The sequence below is a fragment of the Spinacia oleracea genome, chromosome 5 (genome assembly GCF_020520425.1).
Source record: "Spinacia oleracea cultivar Varoflay chromosome 5, BTI_SOV_V1, whole genome shotgun sequence".
Lineage (NCBI taxonomy): Eukaryota > Viridiplantae > Streptophyta > Magnoliopsida > Caryophyllales > Amaranthaceae > Spinacia > Spinacia oleracea.
The window spans coordinates 66497648-66522779 of record NC_079491.1 but is presented as its reverse complement, the minus strand read 5'-3'; the positions used below and the strand labels follow the sequence as shown (position 1 = coordinate 66522779).

General features: G+C 37.0%; 1 protein-coding gene and 1 long non-coding RNA gene across 3 annotated transcripts; both read left to right on the top strand.

Moving 5' to 3' along the window:
* The first annotated feature begins 442 nt into the window (after positions 1 to 442).
* On the top strand, positions 443 to 1871 carry LOC110790319 (uncharacterized). Of its 2 annotated transcripts, XM_056829131.1 has the most exons (3): positions 443 to 620; positions 727 to 881; positions 1694 to 1871. In XM_056829131.1, exons 1-3 carry the CDS (start codon positions 589 to 591, stop codon positions 1855 to 1857), a joined length of 351 nt encoding a protein of 116 aa, XP_056685109.1. In that variant the 5' UTR covers positions 443 to 588; the 3' UTR covers positions 1858 to 1871. The 2 variants fall into 2 exon arrangements, 1 of the variants encoding a protein (XP_056685109.1); XR_002533760.2 differs by lacking the exons at positions 443 to 620; positions 727 to 881 and adding an exon at positions 968 to 1050.
* A 10612-nt stretch (positions 1872 to 12483) lies between these two features.
* Positions 12484 to 14458, top strand: LOC110790320 (uncharacterized). The gene is made up of 3 exons (XR_002533761.1): positions 12484 to 12540; positions 13633 to 13751; positions 14406 to 14458. It is a non-coding gene; the product is annotated as an uncharacterized lncRNA (long non-coding RNA).
* The last annotated feature ends 10674 nt before the right edge of the window (positions 14459 to 25132 follow it).

The window sequence follows — 25132 nt, the reverse complement described above, 5'->3', positions numbered from 1 at the left end:
AATTACCGTTTCGTCGTTAACCATTAACGACGAATTACCGTTTCGTCGTTAACAATTAACGACGAATTTTCGTTTCGTCGTTATAAATTAACGACGACACAATATTTTGTCGTTAATAGATTCTAGATTCTTTTAAAGACTATTTGTTGAACAATAACGACCAACTATTACGCCGTTGATATTAAAATTATATAATAAGGATATTTTTCCCTCAAACTTTATTTTTCAATCTATTACTCTGTAAATATTTTTTGGATAGAAGTTCTCTTTAACGAAATCGAAAACAATAAAAATGAATTAAAAATTAGACAATAATCTATTCTAATATTTAATAGCAGGGAGGTTGAAGAGCCACGTGGCCCCCTCCTGAAATTTTAAAATTTTATTACATTTTTTTAATAAAAAAAATAAACAACAAAATATACGAAATTATAAACGACAGAAGATCCCACTCTCTTCTCCTACCTTCATCTCCTCTCCTTCAACCGTCACATATGCAAAATTGAAAAACAATAAACCCAAATTGGATCGATTCATCAATTTAATTAAAGCCCCGATTATCTCCAACCTTAAATCCAATCTCAAATTATGAGTTTAATTTCAAACCCAACAAAAAAAAGGTAATCTCGATCCCGTCGCTTCATCTCAGTCATTTTCTCTCCTATGACCACCGGTTCACATAATCAACTATGAAATTAACTTGGAATCATCCCCATTGATGTACAGCCTAATTTCGATGGTGTTGCTACTTCGATGTTTGATTTACCCAGTTCTGTTTCTGGGTTTGTGGTTTCAAATAGTGAACAAATCCCAGAAAATTGAGGTTCACTCAAGGAATTCATCAAATCCCAACAATCTCAGCCTCACCCAAGAATTAAGAGGTAATAATCATCCCCATCAATTTCCATTGATCAAAGAAGTGATATAGCAGTTGGTTACTTTTAATGCTAATTGGTGAAAGTTTCCGGAATCTTTTATGGTGGAAAGGCTAGTGGTTGATGATGATGATCTTGATCATCTTTCATGGCGCTTGGTAGTATGTTTTATTAGGTGAGATTGAGTTTTTTTTTAATAGATTTTTCACTCCATTGTTGAAATTATAATTCTAATGTTTGTTAATCATGTTTGTTGAGATTGAAACAATTGATTTCAACTTCTCTCATCAAAATCCTTCCCATTTTAATTCTTCCTATTTACTCGATCTCCCATCTTCCGAATTAAAGTTCCCCAAATTTTCAGATCTCATCCTCATTGATCTCCAGGTTTGTTTTCTGGGCTTATAATTAATCACTTACAATAATGAAGTTTAAAAAAAATTCCCTTTTCATTCTCAGTTTGATTGTAGATTTGTGTTGCAATAATTTTTTCAATTTTGTTGTAGATATTTGGAAAGAGATGGAGAAGAGAACAGGAAATGATAGAATTTAAATGCTTTGAAATTTGGTCAACTTTGTAATATTGAGTAATGCCATAATGGGTTCCTCTTTTTCTGTTCATTGCTTTAATATTTGTTCAAATGTCATTCTTAGGGGAAAAAATTGGAGTTTTAATTGCAGTTATAAATTTTTTGGTTGTTTTAGATTTGTACACCATTCCCTTAAGAAATTTAGTTGTAAATAACTGCTTCCAGAAATCAAATCCTCTAAATCGAGTTCCAGAGTCACTCACTGTCTCTCTCCACCACTTAACGCAGTTATTAGTGTTTCGCCACAGATGAGTGTGGCAGCGGTGGGGATGACAAATGTGGTGGCGGTCGCTGTGGTGAAAGGAGTCATGGTCTCATGGAGGCAAGGGCGCAAATATTCAATTTGGGCATATACTAAACCCTACAGCCCAATGGCAGAAACTCATTGGTGACAGAGTTTCGGAGTGGTACCTGTTAGGTTATGATACATATGACATTACATAAATCATGCGGAAACAACCATTAAGCCAGGAATACATATTATTTACACATAATCATATAGCATAATTTAGATGCATACTCTTTGTTGCGTGCCTTCCCTAGCTGCGCCCGAACCGAACAAGAACAAGTCTTTAGGACTCCAAGTGTCGTCCCTCCGTAGATAGTCCACAGTACGTCCGGATCCGCCTTAAGATTGACCAACTAGAATCGCCCTTAAGGTACTAGAATTTTCGGCACTTTTGAGCAAGATGTGTGGCTGAATTTTTCTCTCAAAAACTCACTTTGAATACTTGAAAACTCGTTATAAATTGTGAACCCAGGCCACATATTTATAGGGGTATGGAAAGAGAATTGGAATCCTATTAGGATACGAATTAATTAAATTAGAATTATATTAAAACTCTTATTTAATTAATTTATCAAATAGAATTAGGAATTTAATCATTAACCGAACTCTGCACGTTTTAGGTTTCGTATGCGAACACAAACACTTATGCGAGCATGACCCGCAAGCGTGCAGGCCATGCCCGCGCACAGCCCACACGGCCGCACGGCCCACGCGAGCTACAAGCCCACGCAAGCAGCTGCGCGCGCTGTGCGCGCTGCCACGGCCTGCTGGGCCTGGCCTTGCGCTGGGCCTGGCGTGGCCTTGGCTGTTCGTGTGGCGCGCTTGGCTTGCTGGGCGATGGCCTGGCTTCGTGCTGGGCCCTCGTCCGGCAGGCCTCGTCCGATGCTTATTCGTACGATACGCTTCCGATTAAATTCCCGATTCCGGAATATATTTCCGATACGAACAATATTTAATATTTTCGATTCCGGAATTAATTTCCGTTTCGAACAAATATTTAATATTTCCGTTTCCGGAATTATTTTCCGATTCCGATAATATTTCCGATTCTGACAATATTTCCGTTTCCGGCAATATTTCCGATTCTGGCAATATTTCCATTTCCGACAATATTTTCCGATGCGTACCATGTTTCCGTTTCCGGCAACATCTACGACTTGGATAATATTTATATTTCCGATACGATCCATATTTCCGTTTCCGGCAATATCATCGTTTCCGGAGTATTCATTTCTTGCCTGTGACGATCTCAGCTCCCACTGAAACCAAGATCCGTCGATTCCGAATATCCATAGATGGAGTATCTAATGCCATTAAATACTTGATCCGTTTACGTACTATTTGTGTGACCCTACGGGTTCAGCCAAGAGTAAGCTGTGGATTAATATCATTAATTCCACTTGAACTGAAGCGGCCTCTAGCTAGGCATTCAGCTCACTTGATCTCACTGAATTATTAACTTGTTAATTAATACTGAACCGCATTTATTAGACTTAACATAGAATGCATACTTGGACCAAGGGCATTATTTCCTTCAGTCTCCCACTTGTCCTTAGGGACAAGTGTGCATTTCCTAATTCCTTTGTCGCTTGATGCTTGCTCTTGAACATAAGGTAAGAGTTGTCATCCTTATTATGTCCAGAGGTGTTCCTCGGTTTCAGAGTTCAACTGATCAAATAAACAGATAATCATAGCCTATGATTCATCCGAGCACGGCCATGCATTTCACAGTTTCTAGCTCTCCGAGTGGCCTTGTACAACTTTTAAGCATCTCATCCCGATTTATGGGAGGACAATCCCAATCTTGCGATCTTGAGATTAGACTTCGTTTGATAGGTGATTACCTGAGCGTTGCCTTTATAGCCTCCTTTTACGGTGCGACGGTTGGTCAACGTCAAAGCAACCAGTTCTCAAACAAGTAATCTCAAATCACTCAGGTATTGAGGATTTAGTGTCTAATAATTTAATGAAATTTACTTATGACAGACTTTCATCTCTTACAGTAAAGTTTCATAGGTCTTGTCCGATACTAGTCTTCCCAAAGTAAGTATCTATGCAAATGATTATGACATTGCCATGTCCACATAGTTCAAGAAACAGAACTACTAGTCATCTTGCATTCTAATCGTCTAACGTTTTCTATGCGTCCAATTTTATAGAAAACTCCGACTAGGGACCATTTTCAACCTTTGACATTCAAGTTCACTTGATAGACATTTCTTAGTCACAGGACTGGTCCTGACAGTCTATCTTGAATATATCGTCAAATTGAAGGGACTCATCATTTAATAAACCACAAATTAAATGGAAAAATGAATTCTTTTCATTTATTGTGAATGATTAACCAATAATGTTTTACAAAGATTTAAACTCTAAAACTTCAAAACATTAAACAGAGACATCATAGCCATTCTCCAATATGCTTGATTCCCATAGCTGCAGTGTGCGAGTTGTGCTTCGCCTGCGGCAGAGGTTTAGTTAATGGATCTGATATGTTGTCATCAGTTCCAATTTTGCTTATCTTGACTTCTTTTCTTTCAACGAACTCTCGTAGAAGGTGAAATCTACGAAGTACATGCTTGACTCTCTGGTGGTGTCTAGGCTCTTTTGCCTGTGCAATAGCTCCGTTATTGTCACAATACAGGGCTATTGGTCCTTTAATGGAGGGGACTACACCAAGTTCACCTATGAACTTCCTTAGCCATATAGCTTCCTTTGCTGCTTCATGTGCAGCAATGTACTCCGCTTCAGTTGTAGAATCCGCAATGGTGCTTTGCTTAGCACTTTTTCAGCTTACTGCTCCTCCGTTGAGGCAGAAGACAAACCCAGACTGTGATCTGAAATCATCTTTGTCGGTTTGGAAACTTGCGTCCGTATAGCCTTTAACAATTAATTCATCATCTCCACCATAGCCAGGAAGTCATCTTTGTGCCTTTTCAGGTACTTCAGAATGTTCTTGGCAGCAGTCCAATGCGCCTCTCCTGGATCTGACTGGTATCTGCTCGTAGCACTGAGTGCGTACGCAACATCCGGGCGTGTACATATCATAGCATACATTATTGAACCAATCAATGATGCATATGGAATCCCATTCATTCGTCTACGCTCATCAAGTGTTTTTGGGCACTGAGTCTTGCTTAGAGTCATTCCATGAGACATGGGTAGGTAGCCTCGCTTGGAGTCCGCCATCTTGAACCTATCAAGCACCTTATTGATATAAGTGCTTTGACTAAGTCCAATCATCTTTTTAGATCTATCTCTGTAAATCTTGATGCCCAATATGTACTGTGCTTCTCCTAGATCCTTCATCGAAAAACATTTCCCAAGCCAAATCTTGACAGAGTTCAACATAGGAATGTCATTTCCGATAAGTAATATGTCGTCGACATATAATACTAGGAAAGCAATTTTGCTCCCACTGACCTTCTTGTATACACAAGATTCGTCTGCGTTCTTGATGAAACCAAAGTCACTGACTGCTTCATCAAAACGTATATTCCAGCTCCTGGATGCCTGCTTCAATCCGTAGATTGACTTCTTCAGCTTGCATACCTTTTTAGCATTCTTTGGATCCTCAAAACCTTCAGGCTGTGTCATAAACACAGTTTCTGTTAAAACGCCGTTTAAGAAAGCAGTTTTGACATCCATTTGCCATATTTCGTAATCGTAATATGCAGCGATTGCTAACATTATCCGAATAGACTTCAGCATTGCAACTGGTGAAAAGGTTTCATCGTAATCCACACCGTGGACTTGCCTGTAACCTTTTGCAACCAATCTAGCTTTGAAAACTTCAAGTTTCCCATCCTTGTCCTTTTTCAGTTTGAAAACCCATTTGCTTCCAATGGCTTGGTAGCCATCTGGCAAATCGACCAAATCCCATACTTGGTTTTCAGACATGGAGTCTAATTCAGATTGCATGGCTTCTTGCCATTGCTTGGAGCTAGGGCTCGTCATAGCTTGTTTGTAAGTCGCAGGTTCATCACTTTCAAGTAATAGAACGTCATAGCTCTCGTTCGTCAAAATACCTAAGTACCTTTCCGGTTGAGATCTATATCTTTGCGATCTACGCGGGGTAACATTTCTAGATTGACCATGATTCTCACCAGATTCTTCTAAAGATCTCTGAGTTTCATCCTGAATGTCATCTTGAGCATTCTCTAGAGTTTGTTGTTCGACTCGAATTTCTTCGAGGTCTACTTTTCTCCCACTTGTCATTTTGGAAATGTGATCTTTCTCCAAAAAGACACCATCTCGAGCAACAAACACCTTGTTCTCAGATGTATTGTAGAAGTAATACCCCTTTGTTTCCTTTGGATAGCCCACAAGGATACATTTGTCAGATTTTGGATGAAGTTTGTCTGAAATTAATCGTTTGACGTATACTTCACATCCCCAAATCTTAAGAAAAGACACATTTGGAGGCTTTCCAAACCATAATTCGTATGGAGTCTTTTCGACAGCTTTAGACGGAGCTCTATTTATAGTGAGTGCAGCTGTATTTAGTGCATGTCCCCAAAATTCTAATGGAAGTTTGGCCTGACCCATCATTGACCTGACCATGTCTAGCAAGGTTCTATTCCTCCGTTCTGACACACCGTTCCATTGTGGTGTTCCAGGAGGAGTCAATTCTGATAGAATTCCACATTCTTTCAGATGGTCATCAAATTCATAGCTCATATATTCACCGCCTCTATCAGACCGCAGTGCCTTAATCTTCTTGCCTAATTGATTCTCTACTTCACTCTGAAATTCCTTGAATTTGTCAAAGGATTCAGACTTATGCTTCATTAGGTAGACATAACCATACCTACTGAAGTCATCAGTGAAAGTGATAAAGTAGCTGAAACCACCTCTAGCATTTGTACTCATTGGTCCACATACATCTGTATGGATTAAACCCAATAGTTCATTTGCTCTTTCTCCAACTTTAGAGAAAGGTTGCTTTGTCATTTTGCCAAGTAAACATGATTCGCATTTACCATAATCCTCTAAGTCAAATGGTTCTAGAATTCCTTCCTTTTGAAGTCTTTCTAGGCGTTTCAAGTTTATATGGCCTAATCGACAATGCCACAGATAGGTGAGATCTGAATCATCCTTTTTGGCCTTTTTGGTATTTATGTTATATACTTGTTTGTCGTGATCTAATAAATAAAGTCCATTGACTAATCTAGCAGATCCATAAAACATCTCTTTAAAATAAAACGAACAACTATTGTCTTTTATTAAAAAGGTAAATCCCTTAGCATCTAAGCAAGAAACTGAAATGATGTTTTTAGTAAGACTTGGAACATGGAAACATTCTTCCAGTTCCAAAACTAGCCCGGAGGGCAACGACAAATAGTAAGTTCCTACAGCTAATGCAGCAATCCGTGCTCCATTTCCCACTCGTAGGTCGACTTCACCCTTGCTTAACTTTCTACTTCTTCTTAGTCCCTGTGGATTGGAAATAAGTGTGAACCACAACCTGTATCTAATACCCAAGAAGTTGAATTAGCAAGTATACAGTCTATAACGAAAATACCTGAAGATGGAACGACTGTTCCGTTCTTCTGATCTTCCTTTAGCTTCAAGCAATCTCTCTTCCAATGCCCCTTCTTCTTGCAGTAGAAGCATTCGGATTCAGAAGTGGGTTGACTGACCTTCCTCTTTACAGATTTGGCGCCAGTTTGCTTAGTTGGGCTGGCCTTGTTGCCACCTTTCTTAGCATTCCTCTTCTTTCCAGATTTCTTGAACTTGCCCCCACGCACCATAAGCACATCCTGCTTATCACTTTTGAGCGTCTTTTCAGCGGTCTTCAACATACCGTGAAGCTCAGTGAGCATTTTGTCCAGACTATTCATACTGTAGTTCAGTTTGAACTGATCATACCCGCTATGAAGAGAATGGAGGATGGTGTCTATAGCCATTTCCTGAGAAAATTGCTGATCCAGCCGACTCATATTCTCAATGAGTCCAATCATTTTGAGAACATGTGGACTTACGGGCTCGCCTTTCTTAAGCTTGGTCTCAAGAATTTGCCTATGAGTCTCGAATCTTTCGACTCGAGCCAGATCTTGGAACATGTTCTTCAACTCACTGATGATTGTGAAAGCATCTGAGTTGATGAACGTTTTCTGCAGATCCGCACTCATGGTGGCGAGCATTAGACATTTCACATCCTTGTTGGCATCAATCTAACAATTGAGGGCTGCCTGAGTGACCCCGTCGCCTGCGGCTTCGGGCATCGCCTCATCTAGGACATACTCCTTTTCTTCCTGCATAAGAACTATTTGCAAGTTCCTTTGCCAGTCAAGGAAGTTTTTCCCGTTCAACTTCTCCTTTTCGAGAATTGATCGAATGTTGAATGAATTGTTGTTTGCCATATTAAAAACTACAATTGAAAAGAATAAACAAATAAATAACCATTCACAGTTTCTCTTAATAAACTTAAATTCTAGCATACATGCATAATTCAATGTTTATTAAACATTTTATTCAAGTTATGTGTTCCGGCAGGTGTGAATAAAATGATTCCAAGATCCTAAAATCATTGAAGAACTAAGCACAGTTTGTCGACTTAATCCTAGAACATCTTAGGTAAGCAAAAGCCTTTTGCTAATAGTCTAGAAACTATTCTTGGTTGATAGGTACGTCTAAGAACTTATTAGGTAAACCTATCGATTTTGCCACGACATAAAAGGACTCCTTACTTATATCGTTGAGTTTCACCAAAACTAACATGTACTCACAATTATTTGTGTACCTTGCCCCTTTAGGACCAATAAGTAACACCTCGCTGAGCGAAAACTATTACTAGATTGATGTAAAGGATATCCAAGCAAGTGTATATTTTGGCATGGCACCTTTTAACTCAATTTTTAAGTTTGGAACTTAAGGCTCTTACTATGTTGGTTAGATTTTAAGTGAACTAAAATCCTTAATCATGCAACATAATCAAGCTTTTGATCTCATGCATTTTAAGACATATTTAAAAGCAATAAATAACTTAAAACATGCATAAGATAAATGTGATCTAGTATGGCCCGACTTCATCTTGAAGCTTTAACTTCAAAGTCCGTCTTGAAAATCTCCGTGGGAGGCACCATTTTCTTCAAATAGGATAAGCTATAACTAATTACAACTATTTGATGGTACGCAGACCATATTCTAATTGAAAAATAACTTTGGTACTTTAGACCAATTACATTCAAATTAATGGTACGCAGACCATATTTTCTATCCTATTTGGGCCATACTAGTCACTTCATAACCTGCAAAACAGTACATATACAATATATACCATTCACCCATTCATTATCATGAATGGCCCACATAGCTGGTTAGTAAAACACATTATGCATCACGTAAACATTTGCAGCAATTAATCAAGGGCACCAATAATCTACCAATTATTCAGTCCTTATTAATTCTAATCAAGTTGTTTTAACCTTAAGGATTCGTAGACCTAATCAAGAGTTTTATGACTAAAAGGGCTCCCACTGAAACCAATAAATTCATATGCTTTACTAATTTTAAACATAAAAATGTATTTCAAGTCTAACCGGAAACATACAAATTTAATTAAAATTTAAAGCTCATATAAATTTATAATTGAATCCAAAAGTTTAATTTAATTTCAGTCGTATTTAAATTAATTCATGATTTTAATTTTAGTAAAATAATTAGAATAAATAAAATTTATTATAATTACAATATTCAAAATTAAAATCCAAGAAAATAATTTAAATTATTAATTTTAAAATTAATTAAAATTACGTAAACTGAAAAATTTCAAATTAAACATTCAAAACGATCTAAATGCAACGCAAACACCCTACGCATCGCACGCCCATGGGCCGCACGCACACAGCCATCGCTGGCCATGTGCGCGCAGCCCATGCGCTCGTCGCATAGCTGCTGCATCTCCATCGCAAGCCATCGCACGCTTTGGTGCTCGCTGCGCGCGCGCCAGCGCTCGACGCACGCGAGCCATCGCTCGCTGTGCGCGCTCGCCAGCGCTTGCTGCGCGCGAGCCATCGCTCGCTGTGCGCGCGAGCCATCGCTCGCTGTGCGCGCGAGCCATCGCTCGCTGTGCGCGCGAGCCATCGCTCGCTGTGCGCGCGAGCCATCGCTCGCTGTGCGCGCGAGCCATCGCTCGCTGTGCGCGCGAGCCATCGCTCGCTGTGCGCGCGAGCCATCGCTCGCTGTGCGCGCGAGCCATTGCTCGCTGTGCGCGCGACATCGCTCGCTGTGCGCGCGAGCCATCGCGCGCGATCAACGCTGGGCGCAGCGCTCGTGGCACGCGAGCTTGCGCTCGCTGCGAGCGAGGCTGCGCGCTCTTGCGCGAGGCAGTGTGCGTCGTGGCGCAGCTCGCTTGCTGCCCACACGCGACTGCCATGGCTCGCCTTTCGCCCATGCCCATTCGTCCATAGCTCGTGGCCCACGACACAAGGCAGGGCTGCTGCCTTGTGCTCGTGCACCATGCCTTGCTCATTGCATTCGTGCCGTACGGGCGACGAGCTCCCTTGCTCGTCGTCGCATGCCCGCACTATACAACACCCCTTAAGGGTAACACGAAGCGTCCATTGCGTTGTGCGTGCAAGTTATATGAACGAATCGCATAAAAATTTAAAATTTATATTTAAAATTAATGACAAATTAATAAATAATATTAATTTCATAATTTTAGGGCGAAAAATCGAAAATTTATTATTCAATTGATTTCTGATTGTCTTGGATTCATGTCTAGGTCATAAAAATTTAAAATTTATCATAAATTTACAATTTTTATGGTGGTTTTTAATCATAGGTTTCTAATTAAATTGTAATTAATTATGAAAATCAAATTAATTCTAAATTATTCTAATTTTCAACAAATTAATCATAATTACAAATTAGATTGCATAATTAACAAGGCTAGGCATTCAAACTTGTTAAACATATACAGTAGGTGAATAAAAAATTCAAGATTTATCAACAAGAATCGCAAATATTTAATTTAACATCTTAAATTTACGAAATTTTGCATTCGAAAAACTAAAACCTTCGACAAATCATAGTTAGGCTTCGAATTTGAGAATTCTGGGTTCGGCAGAAAAATACTATTTTTGTCAAAATTTTAGAATGCCTTTTACATGCGGAATTGACACAAAAATCACTCGATTTGGATGAGTAACGAAGAAACTGCCAAAAAACTGCGTACGTATAATTAAATAAACGCAATTTGCAATTAATTAACAATTACGAAAATTAATCACCCCTTTTAATTCTTGCAAATTTGTAATATTTAACCATGTTCATGCAATTTAGATTATGAAAATAATAAGGGGCTCGTGATACCACTGTTAGGTTATGATACATATGACATTACATAAATCATGCGGAAACAACCATTAAGCCAGGAATACATATTATTTACACATAATCATATAGCATAATTTAGATGCATACTCTTTGTTGCGTGCCTTCCCTAGCTGCGCCCGAACCGAACAAGAACAAGTCTTTAGGACTCCAAGTGTCGTCCCTCCGTAGATAGTCCACAGTACTTCCGGATCCGCCTTAAGATTGACCAACTAGAATCGCCCTTAAGGTACTAGAATTTTCGGCACTTTTGAGCAAGATGTGTGGCTGAATTTTTCTCTCAAAAACTCACTTTGAATACTTGAAAACTCGTTATAAATTGTGAACCCAGGCCACATATTTATAGGGGTATGGAAAGAGAATTGGAATCCTATTAGGATACGAATTAATTAAATTAGAATTATATTAAAACTCTTATTTAATTAATTTATCAAATAGAATTAGGAATTTAATCATTAACCGAACTCTGCACGTTTTAGGTTTCGTATGCGAACACAAACACTTATGCGAGCATGACCCGCAAGCGTGCAGGCCATGCCCGCGCACAGCCCACACGGCCGCACGGCCCACGCGAGCTACAAGCCCACGCAAGCAGCTGCGCGCGCTGCCACGGCCTGCTGGGCCTGGCCTTGCGCTGGGCCTGGCGTGGCCTTGGCTGTTCGTGTGGTGCGCTTGGCTTGCTGGGCGATGGCCTGGCTTCGTGCTGGGCCCTCGTCCGGCAGGCCTCGTCCGATGCTTATTCGTACGATACGCTTCCGATTAAATTCCCGATTCCGGAATATATTTCCGATACGAACAATATTTAATATTTTCGATTCCGGAATTAATTTCCGTTTCGAACAAATATTTAATATTTCCGTTTCCGGAATTATTTTCCGATTCCGATAATATTTCCGATTCTGACAATATTTCCGTTTCCGGCAATATTTCCGATTCTGGCAATATTTCCATTTCCGACAATATTTTCCGATACGTACCATGTTTCCGTTTCCGGCAACATCTACGACTTGGATAATATTTATATTTCCGATACGATCCATATTTCCGTTTCCGACAATATCATCGTTTCCGGAGTATTCATTTCTTGCCTGTGACGATCTCAGCTCCCACTGAAACCAAGATCCGTCGATTCCGAATATCCATAGATGGAGTATCTAATGCCATTAAATACTTGATCCGTTTACGTACTATTTGTGTGACCCTACGGGTTCAGTCAAGAGTAAGCTGTGGATTAATATCATTAATTCCACTTGAACTGAAGCGGCCTCTAGCTAGGCATTCAGCTCACTTGATCTCACTGAATTATTAACTTGTTAATTAATACTGAACCGCATTTATTAGACTTAACATAGAATGCATACTTGGACCAAGGGCATTATTTCCTTCAGTACCCTCACGACATTAAACATGACTATCCTCAAATCATGGCTAGCCAAGGATAAGAGTATGACACCATCGCTTTCTCTTTATAGTTTATTATCGCTTCGTACTTTTCTTCTTTGACATTATATTAGCTATATGCCTATATGGTCTATCAGGTGTATTCTTATTTGCCAATGTTTCATGTGATGTTAGTTTGAAGATAGAGTTGCATTTGTTTGTATATTTGTGTTTCGTTGCATTTTTTGCCGGGGGAGGGGGGTTTATCAGTCCAGTAAGTAAGGTGTAAAAATATGGCGTGTTTGGATTAAAGAATTTGAAGGAAAGTGGTTGATCTAAATTTGTTGGTTGTTTTATATTTGTACACCATTTCCTAAAAGTTATGTTCTAATTTCAATTATTATCTTAATTGTGTTCTATACTTTAGAAATGGTATGAAATTTGAAGATGTATCAAGTTTTTATTCGAGTGAAAATTGTTTGACGGGATATATATGCATGACAAGGTTGTTGAATTCTGCATTTTTTTTATTCCAACTTAATGTCATTTCTATAATGCCATGGAGGAATAAGTATTTATAATTGCTTCTTCCGCTATGGGGAAAGGAGTCATGGAGGCAAGGGCTATGGGTAAATTATTTGGAGATTTATGATTGTGTAGTAAATCTGATGGCAACAAACGATATATGTATTATTTTAGAGCCTCAATACAATCTATAGGTAGCAATAAGTTCTCTAAAATGTTGTTATATTCCTAGAAACAAAAGTGAATATTTTCTTTTGGCAGGACAAAATTGAATATTTACTTCAGATTGAAATAAGTTCAACAATGGCTAGCCTTCATTAATCTTAGAATCTTTCTTATGCACTCATATGCATGCTACTATAAATTAATTTCTTGGTCCTTGCTTGGCTGCTTTTCGTGTTTTAAGGTCAATCAAAACAGTCAAACGTTCATGTCGCTTGGTTTAAATGAAAAATATGAGGAATATTATTTTGACTGTTGTTTATCATGGAGAAAGACAAAAGGCTAGGTATGATTATAAATCTATAGAGATAAATGATGTCTTCCTAATGTGACGAAGAAGCTAATTGTTTCCAAAATTTATCTGGATGGTTCCCTGAATGTCGTAATAAAACTTCCAAATGGCCCGTAGGATGTAATGGCTTGGGAACATATTTGGGTGCATTGGTGGGCTTGTGGTGCCTTTGTGTTACAATCACCGACAACGAGAGTGAGGGACGCAACAGAAATCCTACCTAGCGACAGTTGCAGGTATGATTTTATAAATTATTTAATCTCCTACATGACATAATGGGTTAAATTATTTTAGTGAAATTGAGGATTTTTGTTTATGTAGGTTACAATTTACAAATATGAATTTTACATAGTTCAGTCTTACAAGTTTGCTATATACACAAATTCCTCATACAGAGTACTTATTCTATCCCATTAAAAACAAATGTCAAAACATTGTTGTTTAATGTAAATTGAATAATCTAATCTCAAACTTGATAGTTTCATAGTCTCATTCAATTAAATACAATTTCATTGATAATTACTCAGGTGACTTTTCAATCCTAGACATATACATGTGAAACAAGAACATTTGTTTCTCAAAAGTAAAACCACGACCATTGATAGTTTTTCTTTCTTTTGAATTGCTTTTGTTTTTTTATTATATGACAAACCTCGCTTTCCTTATTAGTAGTTTTTGGATTTCTCAATTGGATTTTACAGCAATTTTAAGACTATGGTAAGTCGTTAAATAACTAATTGGTAAGGGTAAATAAGTGAATGTACTAGCATAGATAATATGGTCCATAGATGTACAATAGTTCCTTCGATTTTTTCTTTACCATATTTGCTTATTATGTTGATTCTTTAAGAAATTTCACAAACTAGGAGACCGTGCTACATCTATTGCAGGAATGTCCACTAACGAGACATCTTTGGGATCCGGTTGGTAGTGTTTTAAGTGACTTTCATTGAAAGAAATACGCAATGATGGAAGAGAATATGTTTTGGAGTCTTGAAGCAAACGGGCAACGTGTTTTGGAGTCTCTGCGTACCATTTTTGCTTTAACATTGCTTCGGATATGGCAAAATCGATAGACATACCTATAAATAGACTGGAATTATTTGTTGCCATATGGTGAAATTGAGAAAATATCAAAGGGTGAAACAACTAGGAGACACACTATTGATTATTTGGTGAATGTATACTTGAATAGAATTCAAATTTCATAACAATAATTATCCTTATTTGTCTTCAATTTAGTGAATTTGACGTTTTTTGGTTTACATGGAATACAATCTCTACACTGTCATGTTACTCTGTACCTTTTCTCCCAAAACCTTTTTGACGACTTACGAAGTACTAAACTTACTAATTAATAATCTATTGCGTTGCCCAAATTCAAACAATAATATTACTTCCCATTTCAACTTATATTACCCTCTTCGTTTTTTATAAGAAACACGGAATGAATATAAATACAATCTTATGAACATTATGATGAGATAAAATTACTTTATAAGTTTAAAAGTAACACCAAAACCGTGCATATAGTTGTTTTTAGTGACACATTTTGTCACCAAAAAAATTTAAATGATACACGGTTGAGAATATAATGGTTGTTGTTCAAACTATGAAATAATAAAGTGCTTAAAACTAGTTTAATTAATAAGGTAACAACAAATTTGAAAATGAAAATCAAGCTTCACACAAATTGAAGCCAATAATCATTCACATTGATGTACAATAAAATCTTATGTCTAGAATATATACATTTCCTATTCTTAAACAAAAGAGAAAAAAACAAAATAAATCAAAAGTAAACTAGTCTAGACTCATAGCAGCTTCTTTTTTTCACAAGGTTTACAAACAGAGAAAATAAATAAAAAATACATAAGCTCACCTTTTCTAGCCATGAAAACCAACTGGTGAGTAGCAGAGTCACTACTCCTAACCTTACAAAAACTATAGTAGGCAACAACTTGATGTAAGCCTAATGTCATGAGTAAAGAAACCAAATTTTGCAGACAAGCAGATCAGGTCTTTAGGACAGCACCAAGAAGAGCCGAGTCCATATGGATCTTGATAGTGCTTATATTGATGCCTACAACAGCCTTCAAACCATGTAAAATTTCCATTCCTTCAGCTTGTAAGGGAGAATGGCCATAAATCATCGTTCTTCCCCTAACTTGGACATAATCATCCGGAACAATCACCCATCCAACTCTAACCATATTTTTCCCGTCTTATTGTTAATTTTCCAATCTCCATCAGTAGCAAGGACATGCTCCGCAGTGGTGGTACAATCTGCATTAGGATTGCATAGGTATTAGCAGACCCGCTCAATGGTAAATCAATATAAAGGCTCGGAGTATTAAAATTGTTGAGGAGACTACCACTACCACAGGTTGGATGATAGGCATAAAAAGCTTTTATCTTCCAAACTATTCTTCATGTGAAATGAAAATCCTCACACACTGGTTCATCTTACTGCGAATAAGTGCAAGACTAAAGATCAACTTACCTGCAACCTCTTGGGTAGTTTTTTATAGCTTTTAGATGATACCGCTTGTATATTTCCTTTAAATAAAATTCCACCCTGATAAAAAAAATATGTAAAAAAAATATATTTATACATAGATCATATCTACTAAGTTCTGGGTTACAAGTTATCACTAAAGACTCCAAATTGGACAAGATATTACTATATAAGACACCAATTCAAATCATAACCTTGTTTATTTTATAATTATGATCAAGAAATTATTTCCCTATAAATGCATATTAGGAAAGAGTCATCGTAAAATCATGAATTATCAATACGGTTATCCACAGGAGCATTAAAGCATAAGACATGAAGCAAACAAGTGATCATTACTGATCATAAAAACTGACCAGCCTCGGAGTGTAGTTCTACTCTATCTTAACTGCTCATTACCCAAATGAAATAAAGACTATATAGTTTCATCATTTTGTCTTTTGTTAGTTCCTAACCTTACTTAAAATTAATTATAAAAAACCTTAAGATCCCTTCTTCTATTACATTTTGTTTATAGGCTAAAGCTTGTTGCTTTCTATCCTAGAGAAAGGAGCATAAATAGAGTGACAACTGATAAGCAATAGAAGCTACATATATAATAACTAAACACAAATTGTTCTTACCATGTCGCCGAGAAAAGTGTAAAATCTGAATACCTTGGCTCTCCTTCGACCTCCTAAATGCTTCATCTAGTTGCTGCAGATGGTCTATCATGAATAAAGATAATTACTTAATACAATGGGGTGAGAGCCAGGGAAATGTTATAAAAAATGAAAGAAACAAGAAGAAAGAATAAAACAGTTGAAACACTAGCCTATCATATAAAGCCATAATTACCTTCCCACCTTGAAGAGGCGAGCCCCTGCATTTTATAAATTACCAGGATCATCCTGCTACCATGAAACATGATTTCATGAACAAATGAGTGTCAGGCATACATATATATATATATATATATATATATATATATATATATATATATATTCATGAGGAAAAATAAAAACTATCCACTAACTTCTCCCAAAGTATCTCATTGAGGGACAGGAAAACAACACTCATGCATCTTCTTGTTATAAAAATTTACAGAGATGCTTTACCAAGATAAGTGTACTAGAGAGAAGTCACTATGGAGCTAATATCCATAGCATTAAGCATTAGAAATATTCCAAAGCGCTAACTACTATGCACCAGTAAGAGCAAGTCAGAAGAGTTTATGCCATCATAAAACTTAAAAGAAAAATCTAGTATTGTAATTAAGCTAACCAAACACTCTTGTGTAAAAGAAGTAAGCCACATTAATATAGTGTGTCATAACATTGTCAATGTCAGTTACATGAGAAGAATTTGGCTAGCCCTGATATCCATTTAAAATGGCATAAACTATTAGAGTTTATGTACAAGAACTACTGAAAAAAATATTCTTGAATCTTCTTTTACTCTCTTTGATGTATCACATACAATCAGATAATGTGTAACAGATGCAACATTAGGAAAAACGAACACATTTCAAGGGGTAATTTAATGTTGATCCAATCCTAAAATTTTATAGTAGTATATTAATAAACAAATTTAAAAGCAAGCTAATAAAAATGCAATATACTAATGAGTTTGAAACAATAGACATTAAACTTAATGATAAATTAACATAATAAAAAAAAAACCATGCAGTGTAAAGAAAAATACCCCTCCATCTCTATGAAACCAATCATCTTTTTTGGGCAGACAATAGCCCCAAAATTCACCTTTGTACATCCTCGCCTGTTGATTCCATCAAGAAATTTAAGCTTCAACAACAATATTCCGGAAAAAACAATTAAAAATCCAATACTATGTAACAAACAAAGTGTAAAATTTTGAACCACATACTCTTCGTAAATGAAACAGTAAATATGATCCAAAGAAGATAAAAACTAAAATACTATTCTTAGAACCGAAAATATAAAATTAAACATCGATTCAAATAGAAATTGGTGATAAATTCAATCAAAATTGACAGGAAAATAAAAAATCACAGAATCCATTGATGTGCAGGGAGTATAATAACGAAAAGTACAAACTCTAGAAGTAGAAATTTAAAATTACCAATTCATAACATGGGTTCGATTGGAATTAGGAAATTGCTCGAAATTCATAAAAACCAACCTCACAAAACACATTTGATGTAGAATAAAATTGGAGAACCCCAAAAAGTCGGGTATCCGTAATTGATTTTATCAACTAGAACCCTAGAAATTGAATTCTTATTAAGTAGAAGGAAAAAAAATTACCTTTTTTTTTTTAATTCAATCACTCTTCTGATGTTGCCCCCCTCGTAGATCTGGTAAAGCTTTGCTTTAGAGCTCCAATTGTAGAAATAAGACAGAGGCAAATTACTAAAGGGTTTCGAGATTTACATAAGGGTTTTGAGATTAGGGTGAAGTTTTAAAAATCATTTTTCTTATCTGAACATTAACGACGAACCAGATATTGAAAAAGCCGCTCAAATTTTTTCGTTAAATTAATTAAAAACCCTCGCGCTGGTTTTTTTACTTATCTTGTGGTCTGGTGGCAATTTGAGTCTTTTAACGACAATTGATTTTACATGTCGTTACAAATTGGTCGTTAAAAATCTCTTTTCTAGTAGTGGGTGTGTACCTCAAAAGTGTAATGAACTTAAGGAAAAGTTGATGAGAGAAGGTCACAATACACCATATTCTGTTCACCCGGGAGGTGACAAGCTGTATAAGGATCTGAAAAAGAACTATTGATGACCAAGGATGAAAAAAGAAGTGGCTGAATTCGTGGCAAGGTGTTTGACTTGGCAGAAGGTTAAAATTGAGCATAGGAGACCTCAGGGAAAGGTCCAACCTTTAGAAATTCCGAGTTGGAAGTGGGACTGTATCTCAAAATGGACTTTGTTACTTGCTTACCCAAGTCGAAAAGTGGAAATGACACCATTTGGGTAGTGGTCGATAGGTTGACTAAGTCAGCAGTGTTCATACCAATGAAAGAAACCTGGAAAATGGAACAACTTGCCAAAGCTTACATCAAGCATGTAGTGAGATTACATGGAGTTCCTAAGGATATCGTATCAGATAGAGATTTCTAGGTTCCTTTCGAACTTCTGGAAAAGTGTGCAGAAGAACTTTAGTACCACATTGAAAATGAGTACAGCATTCCACCCAGCCACAGATGGACAAGCCGAAAGGAGTATTCAAACCCTAGAAGATATGCTAAGAGCTTGTGTGATTGATTTCCAAGGTGGATGGGAAGATAGCCTAGATCTAATTGAGTTTTCATACAACAATAGCTATCATGCCAGTATTGGAATGGCACCATTCGAAGCCCTGTATGGACGGAAATGCAGAAGTCCGCTATGTTGGAGTGACATTAGTGAAATCGTTGTACTAGGTCCCCAATTGATAGAGGACACTATGAATCAGTTTAGTACTATTCAATCCAAAATCCAAGCCGCGCAAGATCGCCAAAAGAGCTACGTAGATTTAAAGTGTAGGGGTGAAGAGTTCTAAATAGGTGACAAAGTGTTGCTAAGGGTTTCACCAATGAAAGGTGTAATGAGATTTTGGAAGAAGGGAAAGCTTAGCCCAAAGTATATAGGCCCATATGAGATCTTAGAACGGATAGGGAAGGTAGCATATAGACTAGCCTTGCCCATGGACTTGCATAGAGTGCATAATGTGTTTCATATATCCCAGTTGAGGAAGTATGTCCCGGATAAGTCTCATGTACTGCAACCGGAGACCATAGAGTTAGACCAAAGTTTGACCTTTGAGGAAAGACCTGTCAAGATACTTGATAGCAAGGTGCGTAGCACTTGAACTAAGGACGTTAAGATCGTAAAAGTGTTGTGGTCTAACCAAGAGTTAGAGGAAGCTACCTGGGAAGCGGAGGAGGAAATGAGAAAGAAATATCCCGAGCTTTTTCCCGAGGTTAGTTGAGTTACGGGGCCGTAACTCGTTTTCTTTAAGGGGGGTAGAGTGCGGTAGAATTTCCCGCTTTTTACCTTATTTACCCAATTTATCCTTTAGGATGTGCCTAAATCGTTGTTTCCAGTGAAGTTTCGCTGTTTGTTGTCATGTTGAATTACTTAAAGAGTACAACAACTAAAACTTTTGCAAAGAAAAAGCACTAAAGTCTCAAAATAGTCTCAAGTTTAGTTTTAAAATTGTGATTTCCGTGCCCAAGTTTCGGGATGAAACTTCTTTTAAGGAGGGTAGACTGTAATACCTCGTATTTTTCTATTATTATAAATATATTTTATTATATTTATAAAGCATTTCGTTGTATTTTTACAAATTAATTCCATTTATTGAGAATTAAATGCGCGTTTATTTTTAAGTAATTTAAATATTAATTATTTCGAAAACCGTATTTTTATTAAATAAATTCAAGGAATTTATTTAGTCGGGAATTGTTGGGTCGTATTTCAAAAACGAATTTAATAAACTTAAAGCCTGGTCGTTTTGTTTTAATTAAACCCAACAAAGCTTGCAAGGAAATTAATTAACTAAGCCCGAAAGCAAGCCCAACTCAAAAGTACCCTAACCTAGCCCACAAAGGAGAGGAACCTATAAATAAGACCTCATGTCAAACCCTCAACCAAAAATTCAGAAATCTCTCTCTCTCCTCTCCCTGTCTCCTTGCGGCACACTCCACCCGCACTCCCTCTTCTTTGTGCGCCCTTGTTGCAGCGCAAGCCAGCTCCTCGCCCTCTCTCTCGCCCGTCCCGCACCGCAGCGTAGCACTACGGCCTGCGAGGTTACGTGGTCGTGCTCGCCCTCGTCCCGCGTCGCGTCGCAGCACAACAGCAGTGTTGTGTGTGCGTGCACTGTGTCCCGCCTGTGCCCAGCGCCTCTCGCTTGTCCCCTTGCGCGCACGTTGTGTGCGTGCGTGTGTCTTGCTGTGCCCAGGGCCCTCGTCGCCTGCCCTGTCCCTCGCGCGCGCGCGCCCGTGCTTTGGTGTGTGTGTCACTGCTGCTATTATTGTTGTGGTCGTGTGTGTTGGTCGACACACACACACACGATTAATTAATCGTTGTGTGTGTGTGTGTTGATCAATTGTTTAAACAAATTTTGTTTTCAAAAATATTAATTTTCAGTTTTAAATTGATTTAATTATTGTGTTAGTTTAATTATTGGATTATTTAGATTAATTAAAACGGTTATGAACACCGTATTGGGTTAGTAGTACGTTTTAATTAAAAACATTGGTTTTGATGATTTAAATTATAATTTTCAGATTACATATGTTTATAAAGTGTGGATTTTTGAAGTCAAAACATGTTTTCGGATTAAACTATTGCTAGGGTTTTGGTTTCAAATTGATTGAGCAATTAATTTACATAATTTAATGGCAATTTAAATTATGGGAATCAATCAAAATTTTCAGAATGTTTATAAGCTTTAAAAGGTTGGTTTTAAAGGGTTTTAAAGCTAAAAAGTCAATGTTTTTATACTAGGACTTGAGTTGACTATTTGAGACTATTAAATTACCAATTAATGAATGAATTTTAAATAAACTAAGGGTTTTAGTTTCTTAAATAGTTGCAGGAAATTTAGTAAACATGGATAATAATTTAGTTCTCTTATTTTTTTTTATAGGAGTTGATTTCTAGTGAGTCGTGATTCGCACAGTGGCCCCCGTACTTAGGTATTCCAGGTACGTACAAGACTAGGGTGACCACCCATCCCTTGAGGATTTGTTGAAGTGTATTGAATGCGAATCATGTGATTATGTTGTTATGAATTCATGTTTGATGATTGGGAATGAATATGCTATTATGGATTCATCTTTAATGTTGAGAACAAGCATGTTGTTATTATTGTTGAATCTATGTGAACGAGCATGTTATGAATTGAATTATGCTTTATAGATTCTATTGAACTATCATGTTATGGACTTTTATAATCGTTGAATTATGTCAAGCATGTTGTTCAACTTGGTTTGCATGTATGAGTAGTGCGCATGCAAGTTGTTATTATTATTATGCTATAGTACAGGATGTCTAGCATAATTATTGAGCCAGTCGAACATTGCCAGTGAGCAATATATATTCTACCAAGGGGTAGAATATGTTAAGAGAGTCTATGTGAATTGAATTAAGGACAATTCGTGCTAAGGGCACACCCCACTTGTTAATAGGCAATTTCGGGTTATCTCAAACAGTGTTTTTGAGAAGGAACAATGGGAGTAATTTCACTTGAGTCTTGTTTGATCACAAGTCCTAAAGAAGTAAAATATTAAAGAGTCATTGTTGAATTGTTGAATTGTTGAATTGTTTAATTATTTGTATGTTGTGTTTTGAGTAGTGTCTTGAGTCGCCTTGAACATAATATACTAATTAACGTAAAGTGTAACCCAAAGAGCTTCAAAACTCTTGGAACGTATATACCTTCACTAGTAGAAAAAACCCATGTTGCAGCCCCCTTGTTGCAGCGTACATGTATTAATACGCTTCAACCACCAATCGGTCAACGCGGGTCAAACCCTTTAAAGGGTTGTTGCAGCGTACAATTTAATTGTTCCCTGCAAAAAAGTTTATTGCAGCGTACATTTTAAAAGCCCCCTGCAATAGCCCTTTTTTGTTGCAGGGTACAATTTAAAGCCCCCTGCAATAACCAGGGAAACAAAATTATTCTCTAGCTAATTCATAACAAATTAAGCCGCGTCTCAAAATTTTAATTCTGGGGCTCAACTCCCTTCTTCTTCCCTTACCTTTCCCTGCGTCGTCCCCTCAAAAAATAAAAAACCTAAACCGCATCCCAAAGTTTCAGTTCTCGTTGCTCGCATCCTGTTCTCCGTCAACCTTCTCGTCGCGGCTAGTTCTCTTCGTTGTCCCATCTCTTTTAGGTTTGTTTAATTCGTTTATCTGATTTTTGTTTTAAGAATTAGGGTTTGTTCAATTCGTTTTTAGGGTTATGTGCTTTTGTTCAATTCGTTTTTAGGGTTTGTTCAATTCGTTTGTTCAATTCGGTTTTAGGGTTCAATTTGTTTGTTCGATCAATTCGTTTGTAGGGTTTGTTCAATTCGTTTTAGGGTTGTTCTCGAAGATGGATATGCCGAAGACATTAGATGCGACTGGGGCAGCTGGTGAGAAGCGGCCATTGGAGGTGGATGCTGTGATTGGAGCTGATGGGGCCAATTCTAGGGTTGCTAAATTTATTTCTGCTGGGGATTATGAGTATCTATTGCCTTTCAGGTTAGTAGATTTATTATGGGGATTATAAGTCATATATTCCATTGTGAAAATGTCCAATTTCAGTAGGAATATAATACACTAGTAGAAAATACTCAAGTGCTTTGAGCCAAGTGCTTGGGTTTTAGAAATAACTGCTTATTAGCATTTGGTTTTGTTCTTCTTTTGCTTCTTTGTTGTTTGGGTTGTAAGCAGACCTGTGTTGGTTCTGCAGTTGTTGTTAGTTTATCTGAATTTATGAGAAAGGTAAGAATTTCTTTAATTGAGTATGTGGTGATAGTTTTTTGCGTTTTCTGTTTTTGTTGAGGTTCAGTGAATCAGTGATTGTCTAATGTACTTGAATTGCTTGTAATATGTGATTTCTTTATGTAAATAATTCCTTCTTAATGCATATGCTTATGACTTGCTGGTTATATTTGCGGGTTTCCGAGCTTGTTATGAGGTTTTAACTAGAAAGAAAAAGGTGTGTGTTTTTTTTTTACTGAGTTAGTCTCTGTTGCAGTTGGGAAACAGATCGTGTCGAGGCTGACCATTTAAAGGGTAGTAGAAACAGAGATTCAACATCAGTCTTTTCATTTACTCTGTAACTTTTTATGCAATTAGATCTCCTAGGGTCAAGAGCTTGAGATCGATATACTCATATTGAGTCACATTGTAACTTGATGCATTTGTTGGAAGAACAATGGCTGACATCAAGTGATTTTAATTTAAAAGTTTTAAAACTAACATTGGTTGCCTGAGGTTAGTTAGTTTAGCATCAACTGACATATTCAATTATGAAATCTTTTTATTTGTATGCAATATCCTGAAATCTTAGATGTAAACGTATCTGTCGTGTCCTTGTTATAACTTTGGGATTCACTGAGGTTGAAAATCATCTCAATTTAAATCATAAATGTAGATGAAATAAGCTGTTGTTTTTGGTTTTTGGTATAAGAAGATTTTGTTTTTGGTTCTTGGTATATGATTTAAAATCCATGTCATGGTAATTGTGTACAGGAAAATAATATATTTGAACCTCGTGCAACGAATCTTCAAGACCTTTTTAAATTTTTAGCATGATACTTCAGACACGGGGTTCACTCTATGTTTTATTTCATTTTTTAATTGAAAACCTTGTGCTGTAGGAGCTCTAATCTGTACGCAGTCAGCTTGTTGCAGAGCAATCTTGGTGTTTTAAGCTTGAAGTATGTAATACCAGACCTGTTTTGATTTATTGTACTTTTTTCCGCTTGAGTTGACATCTTTGCAGCTTTGTATGTTCTGAAATATTTTCCCGCACGTTCGTCTTGGATATATGGATATATTTAAACCATGTTTGGATAGATACCCATCTCTTGTCGATGGGTGAGGCTAACTGAAAAACATGGGAAATAGCTTTGGGCATCTGATTTAAATAAATATTAGTGTAAAAGCTTTGGGCATCTGATTTCTAATCCATGTACTTATGTAACTGACGTTTCATTTTTTTGCTCCCAAGTAATTGATGAGTACATAATTTCTCATCTATTTGCTCCCAAGTAATTGACGCGTGCATAATGCCTTGACGGAGGGGAGGGGGTCTGATTTCTTCAACCATCAGAAATCTGTTTCTAACAACCTTGCAGCTTTGGCATAGATTGCTTATTCAGGCAAAGATTGTGGTATGTATTTTACTCTGAACTTTCAAATGCTGAATTTTTCAATCCCATCATTCCTTTTCTGGGTTTTCTAAGATATCTCTTCTTGCTAGGTATGAGTATGCCTAGTGCAAAAAGTTGGCAAATTGCTGAATTTTATAGCAACAAAGTATTGCTTGGCAACTCTTTTTGAATGATATAAAATTAATGCAAGTATCTAAAGAGTCAGATATGCTTACAGTCAACAAACAACTATTTTTGGATGAATTTAGAAAGAATTATTTT